This window comes from Pteropus medius, unplaced genomic scaffold, assembly GCF_902729225.1.
Source record: "Pteropus medius unplaced genomic scaffold, Ma_sr-lr_union100, whole genome shotgun sequence".
Classification (NCBI taxonomy): domain Eukaryota; kingdom Metazoa; phylum Chordata; class Mammalia; order Chiroptera; family Pteropodidae; genus Pteropus; species Pteropus medius.
Genome location: NW_024348533.1, coordinates 835,665 through 853,156, shown reverse-complemented (window position 1 = coordinate 853,156; position 17,492 = coordinate 835,665). Strand labels below are relative to the sequence as shown.

The 17,492-nt window shown below is 35.6% G+C and overlaps 1 protein-coding gene across 1 annotated transcript in view; it reads right to left on the bottom strand.

Moving 5' to 3' along the window:
* The window catches only part of MEIKIN (meiotic kinetochore factor), a 64,320-nt gene that overhangs the window by 23,305 nt on the left and 23,523 nt on the right, over positions 1-17,492 (bottom strand). The window contains exons 8-9 of the mRNA XM_039880324.1: positions 11,265-11,329; positions 6,841-6,911 (exon numbers count right to left, since the gene is read on the bottom strand). Coding sequence (XP_039736258.1) covers positions 6,841-6,911; positions 11,265-11,329 — 136 coding nt within the window. The remainder of the gene's footprint in view (positions 1-6,840; positions 6,912-11,264; positions 11,330-17,492) is intronic.

Here is a 17,492-nt window from a genome sequence, read left to right as displayed (position 1 = left end):
GATTGAAAGGACAGAGGGAGGGAGAAGAGAGATGGAGAGGACAGAGATCAAACAGAGACTGGGAGCAGAAAGACAGATTGACAGTCAGAGAAACAGAATCAGAGACAGGATAGATAGAGATCAAGACAGAGACAGGGACAAGAGAGAGACAGAGCTTGAGACCAGGGAAAGCAGTGACAAAGAAACAGGTAGAGAGGCAGAACAGAAAGAAACAGTGATAGAGTCAAAGAGAGAAGACAGGCTGCTTTATTTCTAGCATTCGGCTGCCTTTTCAACTCTTGGATTCCAGGAAACAACCATGCCTCTCTGATAAGTCTCTTTGAACTGGTGTGTCTAGCACATGCTACCAAGTCTGGAACTCGAACTCAGAGTTAAAACTTGAACAGCACTGGAAAAGTTAGCTTTTTTCTTTCTTTCTTTCCATTTTCTTCCTTTCACTCTTTTCTTTCTAGCTTAAAATCTCTTAAACTGGTTGTTTGTTCAAAACATAATCTAGAACAGTTTATTAGGAAAATTTTTATCAAAAAACTTTATGGGCATATTTATGTGGTATACTGAATATGTCAGCTTTCTAATTTATTTGCTATATTATCTTTTAATGTCTTCATCTGAACAAGGGGATTATTCTACCCCTAGGGACTACTGTGCAAAGGTTACAAATAATAGATGTAAAGAGAACCTGTGGTGCCTGGAGAGTAGGAGATACTCATTGATAGTTATTATTATTATCATCATTGTGGTAGCCATGGAAGTGCTCTGCTCAGATCCTGAACAAAGATCCTGCTGTTCCAACTGTAAGGAGTATAGTTAGCTGATAGCCCCCAACTGCAACATCGGTAGAATCTGCTTTGGCTTTTAGGCTGCAGCCCTCATCTTCTCCAGCAACCCTCAGCCAATGTCTGAGCACAGGAGCCCAACAAAGATTCCTGTAATGGACAATCTCTGACCCCGTCTTCCCCACTGGGAGAGCTTTTGTCAGATATGCACTGAGGACTTGAGGCTATTTCTGCCTCACCCTGCTTCCTCCCTAATTTCCTGTCTCAGGTGTTACACCCTCCACTACACCACCTGAATTAATTGTCTAAATATCTGTGTCCCAAGTGACACAATTACCAACTGTCAGTCCATTTACAAAACATCTGCCTGTATATAGCTGTAAATATATATCATCTCTGCTTTTTCCCTTAAGTTTGTTAAGAAATTGTGCATATCTAAATATTCGCAATAACTACATTTTCTTTTTATAGTCTTTTAAAAGAATTAGTAAAAGGCCAGTGCTTACCAATGCAGGTTGTGGGGGCTGAGGCAGCAGAACTTTGGTAACGGCTTTACCTGCAATGCTTTTAAGAACAGACCTCTGGTGAGATGATGGAATCTTGATTTTTACATGACGAGAGCTTAACTTTGTTTGAAAATTTGTATCTCTAGTTTCAGAATTTTTTTCAGGCTGAAATAAATTCATAAATACATCTCACAGTCTATAAAATCATTTGTAGAACTTCTCAGATGTCCTATTTTTATTGTAATGTTATAATTGTTACAATTAAAATAGGATATATATATATATTATTCTATCTATCTTCTCAACTTGGAAAAAAGTTTTAAACTTAATCTTTTTCTTAAAAAATTGAGGTTTTCCACATATTTAAGGGAAAAAAATCTGTTGAAAGACAAGAGTTTGAAATATACTTGGCTTAAAACTTTCCCTACCACATTTAAGGCAACATCTCCCCAAAAGTGTTCTGTGAAAAGAAAACAAATGATAATGAGATCTATCTATTAATCGATATTTAAAATCAAATTTTAGAGAAAACATTAAATAGATTTATATAAATGTCATTATGCAATAATCTTCATTTAAGAAGCCAAAAGTCCTCTCAAAGATATCAGGAAGCTGTAACTACAAGAAAGTGTGTTGCTTTATCAACTAATCTCTGTACTGAAAACTATGACTATTCAGTGACTGTCCTAAGTTATGTAACTTGTCTAATGCTTTCAAGATGTATTTAAAATAATATTCGAAGTTTAAATATATTCAACATCACTAAGGAGGTGCAATTTGAATTGGGTCCTGAATGAATGGCAGGATTTTGAGTTGACAGTGAGGGGATAGAGAAGATGGTAGAGAAAGAGGAGGAGAAAAAAGTAGAAGAGGTATAGTTGTATTCCAAGCAAAGGATAGAACAAGAGTGTGGATCAGAGTGAGGTACTTACTGACATCCACTGACTTTTTCCAATAACCTTTTCGTCTCATGCCATTTCAGTCACTCCTTCATCAAACTTAGTTAGCCCGTACCGTCAATAGAAACTACCGAATCACCAATGCAAATAGCTTCTTATATCTTCCCACCCACTGCTCAATTATCTTAATGAAATAAACTTTCCTTCACCAAAATGTCCAATTTATGGATCCTACCATTTTATCTTCTTCCATGATCCTTCTCCTTATTCCTTCTGTATCTATCGCCATGCATCATTATAACCACTACCTTATCCTCTTCCCATTCCTATATAGATGCCTGACAAATCCCCAGCCCTAGATGAACCCTGGCATTGATGTCCTCTGGACCCCAATGCAAGTGAGTGCTGGGGAAAACTACACAATCTGGCATATCAAAGTCACCACAAACTCAAAAGGAGAAGCCATAGACTGGCAACTTATACACTTCTCTAGCTTCTCATAACTATTTCATACTCAGCCTATTTTCCTTAAACCTCCAGTCCTTTCCCTCTACCATTCTCAGATGACAGCCTTACCTTACACTTTCCTGCAACAATAGCAGACATCAACAGGATGCAAACACTTAGGACTCAATTTTGGGGACCCAGTGCAAAAGGAAAATGTGGGGCCCCTTATTAAAAAAAAACTATTAAAAATGTTAAGATGGTGACAGCAGAGCATTAAATGAAGTGTGGGGTCTTTCTAAGCACCAAGCCTGTCCTGCTACCACTACATTCACAAATGTACCACAGTAGAAATATTCCTCCTCTTCTGAAGGCCAGTTTTCCCACTTGCATTCTGGATACCATCCCTCCCCATTTTTTCAAAGACTTCTCTCTTCCATATAATAGCATACAGAAGTTTTTAAAAACATTTTATTGAGATATAATTCACATCCCATAAATTCACCCATTTAAAGAACAAAATTCAATGGTTTTTAGTATATTCACAGGGTTGTTCAATGATCACCATAGCCTAATTTTAGCACATTTTTGTCCCCCCTAAAGAAACCCCGTATTCATTAGCAGTCAATCTTCATTCCATCCCCACCAGCCCTAAGTAACCACAAATCTATGTCTTTCATTATATATTTGCCTATCTTGGACATTTCTTATAAATGGAATCATATAATGTGCAGTCTTTTGTGACTGGCTTCTTTCACATTAAATAATATTTTCAAGGTTCATTCAAGTTGTGGCATGTATCAGGGCTTCATTTCCTTATTTGTTTGTTTTGCCAAATAATGTTTTATTGTATGGCTATATCACATGTTATTTATCTATTTATCAATAGATGGACATTGGAGTTGTTTCTACTTTTTGGCTATTATAAATAAATGCTGCTATGAACATTCATGTGTAAGTTTTCATGAGAATGTATGTTTTTGTTTCTCTTGGGTATAAACCTGAGAGTAGAATTGCTGGGTCCTATGGTAACTCTATGTTTAAAATTTTGAAAAACAGCCAAATTGTTTTCCCAAACAGCTGCACCATTTTATATTCCCACCAAGATGTTTGAAGGTTCCAATTCCTCCACATCATCATTTGTCATTATCTGTCTTTTTGATTATAGTCATCCTAATGGATATGAAATAATTTGTCATTGTAGCTTTGATTTGAATTTCTCTAATGACTAATGACACTGAGCATCTTCTCATTGCTTATTGGCCATCTGTATATCTTCTTTTGAGAATTATAGGGAAGTATAGAAACACAACAAATTTTTGTATGTTGTTTTGTATCCTGCAACTTCACTGAATTCACTTATTAATTCTAACTGGTTTTTGGCAGAGTCTTTATGATTTTTGATATACAAGATCATGTCATCTCTGAACAGAGATAATTTCACATCTTTTCTGATTTAGACTTTTTCTTTTCATTGCCTAACTGCTCTGGCTAGGACTTCTGGTATTACGTTGAAGAGAAATGACAAAAGACAAAACATTCTTGTCTTATTTCCAATCTTAGAGGAAAGGCTTGTTAACTTTTCACTGTTGAGTACGATGTTAGCTGTAGTCTTGTCATATATGGCCTTTAATTATTTTGAGCTACATTCCTTCTATACCTAATTTGTTGAGAGTTTTATCATGAAAGGATGTTAAATTTTCAAATGCTTTTTCTGCATCTATTGAAATGATCATTTGATTTTTGTCCTACATTCTGTTAATGTGGTGTATCACATTAATTTGATTATTATACATTGAACTATCCTTGCATCCTAGGGATAAATCCCATGTGATCATGGTATACAATCCTTTTAATGTGCTCTTGAATTTGATTTGCTAGTATTTTGTTGAGAATTTTTACATTTATGTTCATCAGGAATATTGGCCTGTAATTTTCTTTTCTTTCAGTATCTTTGTCTGGATTTGGTATTATAGTAATGCTGGCCTAGTAGAAGGAGTTTAGAAGTATTCTTCCTTTTCAATTTCTTTGAAGACTCTGAAAAGGACTGGTATTAATTTTTCTTAAATGTTTGGTAGAATTTACCAGTGAAGCCATCTGGTCTCTTTAATGTCTGGGGAGATTTTTGATTACTAACTCAATTTCCTTGCTTGTTATTGGTGTGTTTAGATTTTCTATTACTTTAAGATTCAGTTTTGGTAAGTCATATGTTTCCAGGAATTTATCCATATCTTCTAAGTTATTTAATTTGTTGGCATATAATTTTCACAGGACTGTTATGATCCCTTCTGGTATCAGTTGTAATGCCTCTTACATATTTTTGCTTTGTGATTACTATAGGACTTTCATATCTTATAGTTATCAGTCTATTTTAAACTGATAACAAATTAACTTCAGTTGCATAAAAAAGTCTACATTTATTTTTCCCACACATTTTATGTTGCTGAGGTCCCAATTTATTTCTTTTTATATTTTGATACTTCTGCATTTTCTACACTTCTTCAACCTATTCCAATCTAGCTTGCTTCTCACTAGTCTACTAAAATTATTCTTGCTAAAGTCATCAGTTTCCTTCTTGATTCTCCCAGGTAGGTTAGGCTCTGATGATACCCTAGCAATTTAGACTCTGGTAAAATACTTTCTCTTGAGGGCAGGCTTTGTTAAAAAGTACAGAATACTATGGTGTGTTTTAAAATGGTTCCTTTTCCCTTCCCACTACTAGAAGCATGAAAGGATTTTTCTTTGATATTCACTGCAAGGATCTCAAAGAGATCCTGGTGGTAAAACTCACAAAAATATGAAGGTCCACCAATGACTGGGTCCCCCTTGAGTTTTTAACTCTCAGAGTTGTCCAAACTGAGCTCCCAGCAATTCGTCAATCACACTTTTGGTTTTCCCACTCCAGCATTGGCTCTCAGGGTGGTTTCTGTTCATGTATTTTTGCTTAAGTTGTGATTCTCTGTATCCATCTGTTTGTCTTTCTAAGTTTTGGTGCAGCAGTTTTCCCTGTGACCTTACTACTCTGATGGAGCTAAAAAGATTGCTTATTTTTCAGTTTCTTCAGATTTTTACTTGTTGTTAGGACAGAGTGGTGACTTATAAGTTCCTTACATGCTGGACTGGAAACTGGAAGTCTTCCAATTTTTCAAAATTCTTTATAATCCTGGACCTCCTTCTTTTCTGCACTCTATAGATACTCTTTCTCAGGTAATTTCACCCATTTCCATAAATTTAAAAATGTCTATAATACTGTATAATCCTCTTCTATTTTCCTGATCTGCAGATTTATAGCCAATGGCTCTTCCAACATGTTCATCTTAATATGCCCTCAGACCTCCTGCCTTTTCTATCACATTAAGCAGCACCTTTATCCACGAAGGCTGTTCAGGACAGAAACCTAGAAGTCTTTCTTGACACCTCTCACTCACTCCTTCATCCTCTATATTCAATCCATGGACTCTACAGGCAAAATTATCTTGAATCCATGCACATTTCTCCATCTCTCCTACATCTTAATCAAAACCACCACAATCTCACACCCAAAATCTTTGCAACTTTATACTGAGTTTTCCTGCTGCCACTATTGCCTTTTCAGTTTGCTCCCAGTATATACAATGACAGTGTGCTGTAGGAGAAAGAGTACAGGCTTTAGATCCAGAAAGACCTGCCACAGTCTCCTCAAACATACTGGTTAACATCTAAATCTCATTTTTCTCACCTACAAAAAAGGTAAAAACAAAACAAATATACAAAAAAGTTTACCCGATAGGAACGCTAGAAAGATATAATTAATGAAAAATGCTTAGAATAATGCTTAGCAATGAGTAACCACTCAAACAGTAGCTCCTGCTACATAAATAAAGTCCATAACCCTCTAGATTCTAGGCCTAATGTAATAATTCACATGTATTCCTCAGTATAAAACACTGCTCTGGATATATAGCAAATATCTTATTTTTATCTCAAACTAATGATTAATAGACATTCAATTATTTAAAGGAAGTTGGAAAATTATAAATTTTAATTCTCTTCCATTAAGCTCATATAGAATATATATTCATGCAACAATAATGTAATCTAATTGCTAACTCCAAAAATGTTTTAACTTACTGATTCGTATAGCTGAAAAATAATTTCTATAAAAGTATTGGTTAAAAGTATATCCTATCTTAATGAAATTTATTGTTTATGTAGTTATTCTGCTTCAATACTTGCCTCTTTCTTGTTTTTTTCAGGGGTCGAAGGGTAAATTTCCTCAGCAAGTACAACTTCAGGAGCTGCATTATCTATAAATAAAAACATACATTAGTATTTTAATTACTTAACTAGTCATTAACTATAAGTACAGAAAAGAGAACTTAAATGTGAATAAAAACTAATTGAATAACTGTGCCTCTGTAATGGTTTTAGAAGAAAAACTTAATATATGTTAAATAATCTGACTTGTTATAGATAGCAGAAAGTACACTTTAAAATATCTTTATCTCAAGAGCTCCAGGTTTCACAGGAATAAATAAACTGTATAAAAGATCTACTTTCCAATTAGCAGAGAAAGTATATGTGATTAAAATTCTTCATTAATTAATCTTCCATTTCAACTCTCCTATATTTTCAGGCTCTCTCTTTCTACTGCAAATTTTCTATCAGCATTTAAAACATACTCAGGTCTCTTCACCTTACTAAAAATTTTATCTGTACCCCACACTCCTGCTTGCTACTTCCACTCTCTCCTCTTATCTATGTGTAAGTTTTGACAACTGTCCACATAGACTAATTTCCTTTCCTCCTATTTATTCCCAAACCCACACATTCTAGTTTCAGCTCCCACCAATATGAGCAGAAACCTTTATTGTCCTACCTTACTAGACCCTCAGTACAACAGGTATGAATATCTTCCCTCTCTGGCCCTTTTTATAGCTCCTCTTCAGTCTTGACTCTTACCTTTTCCTCATTCTCCAAAATCAATTTAAAACAGTAAGTACTTACTGAATGTCTGCTGTGTGTCAATTTTACCTATTATATGTACTTAATATTGCAAACTTGGCTTTTTAAAATCCTTAACACCAGTACCTTGATTTAAGGCACCGAAGGATTTTCTTTTAGATTATTCCAATAGCTTTTCAATTCATCTCCCTCTGCATTCATTGTTCACACTGTGTACCTAAAATAAAAATCTAATATAATATCACCTCCTTAAAACTCTTCAAAGGCTTTCTATGTCCCTCGAATTAAAATGCAAGCTCCTTAACATGACATGCAAAATCCTGGTTTTTATGATCCTTATATTTTACATATACCCAGCCTCACTGCAGAGGCTAATAGGTTGCTGGATAAAATATAGGATGCCCACTTAAAATTCAGATAAACAATGAACAGTTTTTCAGTATAAGTATTTACCATGTAGTAGTACAAACGTGCAATATTTGTGACAATTATATTAAACAATTATTTGCTGCTTATCTGAATTCAAATTTAGCTGGGTATTCTATATCTTTATTTGCTAAAACTGGCAATGCTTTAAGCTAATCATTCCTCTGATCTTCGTCTCCCAAAGCAGAGAGAGGTATTAAGAGATGAAACTGTTACCCAGATTTGGTTATAGATTAGATAAAGTAAGTGACAAAGAGGAGGGCGTTTCTGGTTTGCTAATTGAGAAGGAGGACACTGGAGGAGGACCAGGTTAGGTCTTGGTTGTGACAATTCTCAGTCCTCGATCCCTGTTTTATTCAATCTCTTGGTAACTTTTGTTACAGCGACTTCTAAATGTTGGAGTGTTCTATTTTTTTTTTTTTTCACACGTCTCTTTCCTATTTATTTGTACTTCCTCGGTAATCTAATCTAATCCTATGGCTTTAGAACATCTATACTTTGGCTGTAATATTTTTCTAAAGCCTAAGTCTCAGCCTCAAAGTCCAGATTCCTGTGTGATAAACTTATTTCATGCCATCTCCACTTGATGCTAATAAACCGCTTAATGTTTTAATATTTTCTCAAAGTTTTACATATATACAGTAATGGTCACAAATTTTATATGTATATGTATTAATCTATATAATCATCACTGAGATCAAAATATAAAATATTTTCAACACCCCAGAAGTTTCCTGTATGTATTTTTGCCAGTAAACATTCCCTTTCCAAAGGTTACCACTATTCTGACTTCCAGAATAGTTTGGCCTGTTCTTCAACTTCATATATGTGGAACGACGCAGCATACGTGTTCGTGTCTGTGCTCTTTTGTGCAACATTATGTATGTGAGCTGATAGGTCAAATTTTATAAGGGCAAAACAAATTCTCTTAATCATTCTCTCAATTTGCTCCACCCTACAGTGCTCCTATTTCAAGGAATGATACCACCATTTATCTAGTTGTTCAGTCCAGTAATTTAAGACTCATCTTTGATTTTTATTTTTCTCTCTTATCCAACATCTAGCCTAATCAGAAAATCCTGATACATCTGCCTTTAAAATATATTCCAAATAAGGCCACTGCTACCACTTTAGTTTCATACACCATTATCTGACAATAGTTTAACAATTAGCTGCAATAGTTTAACAAAGTCTCCTTGCTTCCACTCTTGTCCCCATAGTCTATTCTCCACATAGTAGCCAGAGTGATGATTCTAAAATGTATATATCTGATCGTGCCATCCCTCTGCTCTAAGATGTGCTTCTCGGCACATTTACAATAAAATCTCTACTCCTTACGATGGCATATCTATATTATACCACTTGACTAGCTCTCTGACCACAATTTCAACCATTCATTTGTTTACTCATTTTGCTCCAGTCACACTAACCTCTATCTTCTTCTTCAAATATGCCAGCAAATTCCCAACACATGGCCTTTTCTCTTGTTGTTCCTTTTGATCAGCATGTTCTGCCCCCAGATTTTCACATGGTCCACTCTCTCATTTCATTCAAGCTCTGCACGAATGTCATCTCAGAGAACCCTGTCCTGATTATCCTGTCTAAAAGAGCATCCCTAATCATACTCTGTTTTTACCCTGCTTTATTTTCCTTCATTACTCTTATTTCTGATACTGTTATATATTATGTTTATTATCTTTCTTCCTCTACTATAACATAAGTTCCCTTAGGGCAAAGACTTTGTCATGTTCTCCAGCAACTAAAACAGTTTGCGTCATGCTGTAGGTGCTTAATAAATATTTGCTGAATTAATGGGATTAAGGAATGGTGAGATGAGGTGTTTCTGAAACATCTAAGAGGCGATATCCGGATGTCCTACACGCAAGAGTCTTAACCTCAGAGGAGAGTCTAGACTGAGATAAAATTTGGAAGCCTTGCTTTTACAAGACACCTATACATGTCAAGGGGTAGATTGAAAAGAGATTAAAGTCTGGGAACTAGCCTTGAAGAACTCACATTTAATGGCTAACAGCGGTAGGTAAGATTGCAAAGCAAACTGAGCAGGAGTTGCCTGAGAAGTAATTTTTTGTTTTGTCTCTGCTACTAGACTATTGGCTCCTTGAGGGCAGAGATATCTCAGTTTTCTAATAGTTAGTAAATAGTTAGTAAATAATTAGTAAAGAGGCTGACACACAATTAGAACACAGTTGGATTTGTTGAATTAAGGAATGTGTAAAAAATACCTCTAGAGCAAAATATGATTTACTTAGTTTTAAGTCAATAGACCACATAGAAGAATACGAAAGCATATAACTCCAGAGTCACTATTCTGCCTTACTACCAGGCTTTATAAATAATATTTTCCACAGCCAAAACAAAACCTGTTATCGGGCAAGATCCAGGTAAAATCATAATCATTTTTGGTACTCTTACCATTTTCCTTTTGTTACCTCTCTTCTGTTGTTCGAAAGTTCCCTTATTCTTTGTTCTATAAAACAAATCCTCCTTCTAATGCTCACCCTCCCGGGTGGTAGGTGCTACTTCTTCCAAAGTGTGCTTTTACAAGTTTAGTTTTGATGACTAGATAAATTTCCCTTAGAAGAGAAACTATCTGTACCATTTTTAAACCTATAGTACCTAATATAACACCTGGCATTTAGTAAATGTTCATTAAGACAACTTCTTAAAGTGAAATTACACACACAAAATTTTTTTTTTAGTTGATATAAACATTTATACCCATTAGGAGCAAAACTAGCAATTTTTCAAGTTTACCCTCAAATAGATGCTCTAAAATTTGTATGGAATAAAGAAAATAGAAATCTGAGACATAGCAGAGCTTAAAAAGGTTGTAAATGTCTTGCTAAGTTTATTCTAATAAAAACCTAATAATAGAGTACCTATGATGCAAGAGGCTTTGTTGATCCTTTTATTTTTCATTCATCATATATAACTCCAATATATCTGATTACTGATTATCTTCCTCTCCTACAGCTGAGACTTCTGAGGGCAGGGAATGTATACCACTCTCCACTGGCACATATGGCAATACCTAGTACAGAGTACATACTCAGTAAATGTTTATTAAGTGAATAAATGATGGGTGCTGTGGTGAGAATTAAGACCCACTTACTAACCTCAGATCACCATTTCTTAAATACAACCAAGCTAAAAGCACTGTTTCCTGGGCTACCAATTTTCTTAATATATTGCTTTGTGACAAAGATAAAGAATTACAGATTTATCAAAATGATTCATTTCACTATTACCTGATTCTGAATTTGTAGTACTCTTAGGTTTTGGAGAAAAATTTCCATCCGCAAATGTCATCACTCTATAATAGGAACAAATAAATGTACTCTTTTATTTTTACTTATTTTTTAACTCTATTTTTCAATTAGAGTTACATTCAATATTATTTTATATCAGTTTCAGGTGTACAGCATAGTGGTTAGATATTTATATAATTTACAAAGTGATCACCCTGATTAGTTTAGTGCTCTCCTAGCATGATGCATAGTTATTATATTATTGATGATGTTCCCTATACTGTACTTTACATCCCAGTGACTACTTTGTAACTACCAATCTGTATTTCTTAATCCCTTCACCTTTTTCACCCTGCCCCCTAACGCCCCTCCCATCTGGCAACCATTAGTTTGTTCTCTGTAAATGGTACTCTTCTAACCTTTCAGTAACTTTTGAGAATCCTCAAATATTTAAAATGAGGACATTTATATGCAAACAATTATCCTGTAGAAAAAATATAACTGGTTAGAAAAAGATGTTACCATATCTATATGAATGAATAGTTTAATAAAAGGCAATATATTTATACATTTATCAGTGTGAGAGAATATGTGTAGAGGCCAAGGCATAGTGTTTAGAATCAGGCAGACCTGGGTTTAAAGCACAATTCTACTATTCACATTTGAGTGGCCTTGGGGAAGTTACTTAACCTGTCTTGAGTCTTGGTTCCCTCATTTATACAAAAGGAATAGCAATCTTGTTTCCCAGGATTTTTGTGGTAAGAATCTCAAGTAATATGAGAGATAATACTTTTTAAAAATTAATATCCTTTTCTCTTTTACACTTATTCCACAAATGAGACCACTCTCAATTCTATCCAAATGTGTAGAAGAGAATTAGCTATTACAAAAGGAATACAAAAGGATGACAGCTCAACCTTTGACCATCAAAACGGGATTCTCAGTCCCTAGCAAGGATAATGCATTTGAAAACCAAATGTAAGATGTTTTTCTAAATTCCAGTTACAGGTTTATTAATAGTTGAACTCAGTAATCAAAACACAATCTATCCTTTTGTATTTCCCCTTTAAATTCATCCTGTCAAAATAGTACCTTCTTGCCCTTGAATGAACTTTAGGTGTATTTCACTGCTTTTGTAGTATTCTCTTATAATACAGTTATTTTTAGGTAATGAAAAGCCTAGCTTAATATCACAACACCAAATTCTTGTCATCCATTTTAAATTTCTTCCTTTTCCCAATTTAAATGTGATTTAGACTCATAACCTGCAGTGAAGAAAGCAATCATCATGGGTTTCTTCTCTATCTCTTGTTCTTTTTCCTCTCCCATTTGGTAACTATTCTTTGGGGTCCCCTGGCACTGGAGTAGGGGAAAGTTGTAGAAAGGGGCAGGAAGGTCTCTTTCGATCTTGACTGATACTATTATAATATGCCATTGGTGCCCTTTGGATGTGACAGATAACCAAATGCTGACTCTTTCAAACCAGAAGTATTTTGAAGGGTTCACTTATATGATTTCCTTATGCCTAGGGATCTCTCACTTGCTGCTATTGCATATGATGATAGAACTCCCAATCTCCTTCAATTAAGTTTACTTTGTTTTTTTGCAGAAGTCATACTGGGCATGATTCTTTTCAAGTTGATTCATAACTGGCTCCTTTCTGTACATTACGCACAAATCTTTGTTGTGTCACATTCCGAAAGTACATCTAGCTTCCTCTTTATTCTGACATTATAAAGCATCCAACAGACCCTCTTGCCTTTAGACTTTTCATTTATGAGTCAGAAACCAAACTTCAGAGGACATAAAGTCAAACTTTCCAAATGGTTCTCTTGGAGCTTCCTCTCCTACGTTGATGTGAGGAAGAAGTCTCTACCTGTCCTTGTATATGATGCTAATAACTCTTGTCAAAGAAATAAACATTCTTGGTCATTTTCTCCTTAACCTTTTCTTAAATAGGTTGGAGATTGGTAATGGGCTAATGCTGGAAGAACTGGGTTTTGGCCTCACATAAATTCTACAAATATGGTTCTACACAAAATAGAAAATGGGATGTACTGTCATTTTTATTTTGTTTTCATCTATTGAAGTTACTATCCAAACTCTAAGACTACATGAAAGCCACATTTAACATCCTGCGACATTCTCAAGTTCCTATTAATATATGTAGATTAAGGTTTGGTAGACCTAGCCACAGAGTTTTACTACTAGCCATACTATATAGAAAGAACTCAGGATGCAACCACAGATAGATCCCTCCTTCACGCCTTCCAGTGTAGAGCATGGCTGGGATGAGAAAGGGGACAGAGGCTTAAGAAACAAGCAGTTAGACAATAGGAACTGACTTCTCTCCCTCAAGCCCAAAATCTGTAGTTGGAGTAATAGGTAGGAAAATGACATTAGAAAAGGCGAAGAGAAGCCAAAAATAGAGGGGCCATTGCCAAACTACCTGTTTAGAACTCTGGGAGGAGATGACCACACAGGATAAAAACTCGACATAAAAATAAAAGCTTGGGATGTTCAGACAGAGAGGGAGCCTCACAGTTAGCCCTCCTGAGATTCTCTTAGTTCCTATATATTGTGAACAAGTTCTCAAGGTTGCACACACTAAGGGCGATGAAGAAAGTGGTCAAATTTAGAACCAAAACACCTGGCACAGGGCTGCTATGGTAAGGTGACTCTATTACAAAGGTTGCAGAAAGGTAACCAGGTCAAAGTTTAGATGGAAGACTTCAATGAGACTCAAGGTGTTTGGGGTAGCAGCAAAAGCAAAGGTGAGGGAAAAATCAGCAATGCAGGACCTCAGGCCCTATTTGTTTTCCTTCATCAAGTGAATGAGTCATCATTCATCCAGTTTTCTAAGTCATAGAGCTGGAGGCCAACTGGGACACCATCTTCTTCCCTGAACCAATCAATCACTAAAAACTATTTATTATCCCTTGAGAATTGTTCTCAAATTTTTCCTTTATGCTATCCTTGCTGTTAAAGTTCAAATCCTAACCATGCCTTACTTGGAATGCTACAATAGTCATCCTTTCAGTCTAATCACTCCTTCTATCCCATCTTTTCTTTGCTGCAAAAGTAATTGTTCTAAGACAGAACTATGACCATGCACATTTCTGTGAAGAGGTAGGATAACCGGCAAGAATTTGGGTTGGGAAATGTAAAAATTCCACAGAAACTTGCACTCAAAAGTATATCAATCCTCACCCAAACATACTCATCAGTACTGAATACCTACACAATATAGATCCCTACAAAAGAAGACAACATTGCACTGTCTGCCATTTAATTCTGGTTTAAAAAAATCTAGTTATAAGATAATAACTAGAGTTGTATATGATTGTTTGAAGGACACAAAATTTATCAAATGGCTATAGACTTTTATTTTGCAACTCAAGAAGCCCAGAGCCAAAATATGGCTCAATTAAGTCATATGACTCTTAATTCTATGGCTTATTTATTTTTGATCTATTTCCTTTCTTATCTATATCTTCTATGAAAAGTTATATTTCCAGAAGTCCTAGCCACAGCAATCAGACAAGAAAAAGAAATAAAAGGCATCCAAATTGGAAAGGAAGAAGAAAAACTGTCATTATTCGCAGATGACATGATACTACAGAGAACTCTAAAGATTCCACTAAAAAATTTGGAACTGATAAATGAATTCAGTAAAGTAGCAGTATAAAAAAAATAATATCCAGAACTCAGTTACATTTTATATACCTATAATGAACGCTCCCTTTCACAGCACCAGAAGCTCTCCGTAGCGGGAGAGGGAGGGGAGAAGAGGCAGTGACTTCCCTGAACAGCCCTGCCTGGGAGAATTTGTGAGTTCCATGAAGCCAGTGGCAGGGCCTAGTCATCAGGGCAGAAAGCAGAGAAGCAGATGGCAGAGAAACAACAGTTGATTTTTACCGGTCACAACGGCAGAGAAACAACAGTTGATTTTTACAGGCCATGGTTGCAAAACCAAGGCTGAGCCGCAGTTCCCAACCCAGAGGGCCCCTCCTACCATACACTCCGAGACCTATCACCGCAGAGTCCCAGGGAATCTGGCAAATGCTACCGAAACTGTTGCTAACACTGACGGGGACTGAAACTGAGGGTAGCAAGTGTAATTAAATATCTACAAGAAAATAAAGACATTATATAAAGGTATTGCTAAGTCTTTATATAAAGCAGGGATCCAAGAGGCTTAGACGCCACCTACTGGAAACCAAAAGAAAAGTGCCTTCTTTGCAGCAGACTAAAGAGAGACCTTTGTATAATAAATCTTCTTTCTGGAAAAAAAGCAGAACACATTTCCATTAATGCGGAGAAATGGTCCATTAAACACCATGAACAATCAAGGTGACAAGGATCTCAGAAAGAAAGAGAAAAATCTCCAGAAAATGAGCTTACAGACATAAAAATATGCAACTTAAATGACAGAGAATGCAGGATGATATTTCTAAAAAAAACTCAGTGAGTTCCAAAATGAATCATATCAACAATTTCAGGAATGGAAAAAACAACTAGATGAACAGGGCAAGGAGACTGAAACCCTCAAAAAGAACCAAGTAGAACTTCTGGAGATAAAAAACACACTGCAAGAGTTGAAAAATGAAATAGCAAGCTTGGGAAACTAGAGTCGACCAACTGGAGAAAAGGATGAGTGATATCGAAGACAGAAATCTAGAAATAAATCAGAAGGAAGAGAGAAACCGAAGAATGAAAATAATGAAAGAGAAATACAAAAACTAGCTGATATCATCAGAAGAGTAAACATAAGAATAATGGGCATTACTGAAGGTGAGGAAAAGGAGCAGGGACTAGAAAGTATTTTCAGACAAATAGTTGAAGAGAATTTCCCAAATTAATGAATGAACTGGAGCTTGGAATTCAAGAAGTCAACAGAACACCCAATTATCTCAACCCAAAAAGGCCTTCACCAAGGCACATTGTATTAAAATTATCAAAAATCAACGACAAAGACAGAATTCTCAGGGCAGCCAGAGAGAAGAAGATGGTAACGTATAAAGGAAAACCCATTAGATTATCGTCGGGCTTCTCAGCACAAATCTTACAAGCCAGAAAGGAGTGGAATCAAATATTTAAACTATTAAGTGAAAGGAACGACCAGCCTAGAATAATGTATCCAGCTAAGCTCTCCTTTAGATATGAAGGAGAAATTAAGACCTTTCCAGACATAAAAAAATTAAGGGAATTCTCCACTACGAAGCCTGCACTACAGGAAATAGTGAAAGAGGTCAGCTCACCTAAAACAAGTTGACAAAAAAAAAATGATTAGGAGCAAAGTGACTATCGGGCAAATAGAAGCAGAGGAGTGCAACCCTTACTAAGAACAGGGCATTATAAGCTTAAATAATAAGAAAAGAATTGCTATAGCAAGATAATAATGAATGTTCAGCATACGTAGGGACAAATTGAGACAATGACTGAAAAGGGGAGGATTCAAAGATCCAAATTTGCAAAGAGGAATGGAGATAAGGCACGCACAGAAAATGGGTAAGTGTATATATAACTCACCTTTACATATTCGTAATGGTAACCACACTCCAAAGATTCAGAACTGAAATATATAACATAAAACAAGAAGGACCAGAGAGAAAACCAACAAAAGCCAACCAAAATAAAGAAAACAGAAACACAAGAACAAGGAAGCAATGGAAACACTGATTTACCAGAAAGCAAAAGATAAAATGGCTATAAGAAGACCTCATATTTCAATAATCACCCTAAATGTAAATGGAATGAACTCACCAATAAAAAGGCACAGAGTTGCAGCATGGATCAAAAAACAAAACTCAACCATACACTGCCTCCAGGAGACACATCTCAGCTCCAAAGACAAATGTAGACTCAGTGTGAAAGGGTGAAAAATGATATTTCAAGAAAATGGCATCTAGAGAAAAGCGGGAGTAGTGGTACTAATATCAGATGAAACAGACTTCGAAATAAAAAAGGTAAAGAAAGATACTGAGGGACACTTCATAATGATAAAGAAGACATAACACTTATTAATATCTATGCTCCCAATCAGGGAGCCCCGAAATATGTAAAGCAATTACTAACAGAACTAAAGGGAGAGACAAACCAAAACACTATTGTAGTAGGGGACCTAAATACCCCACTGTTGGATATGGACAGATAATTCAAACAGAAAATCAATAAGGAAATCACATACTTAAATGACATATTAGTCCAACTGGACATAATTGACAT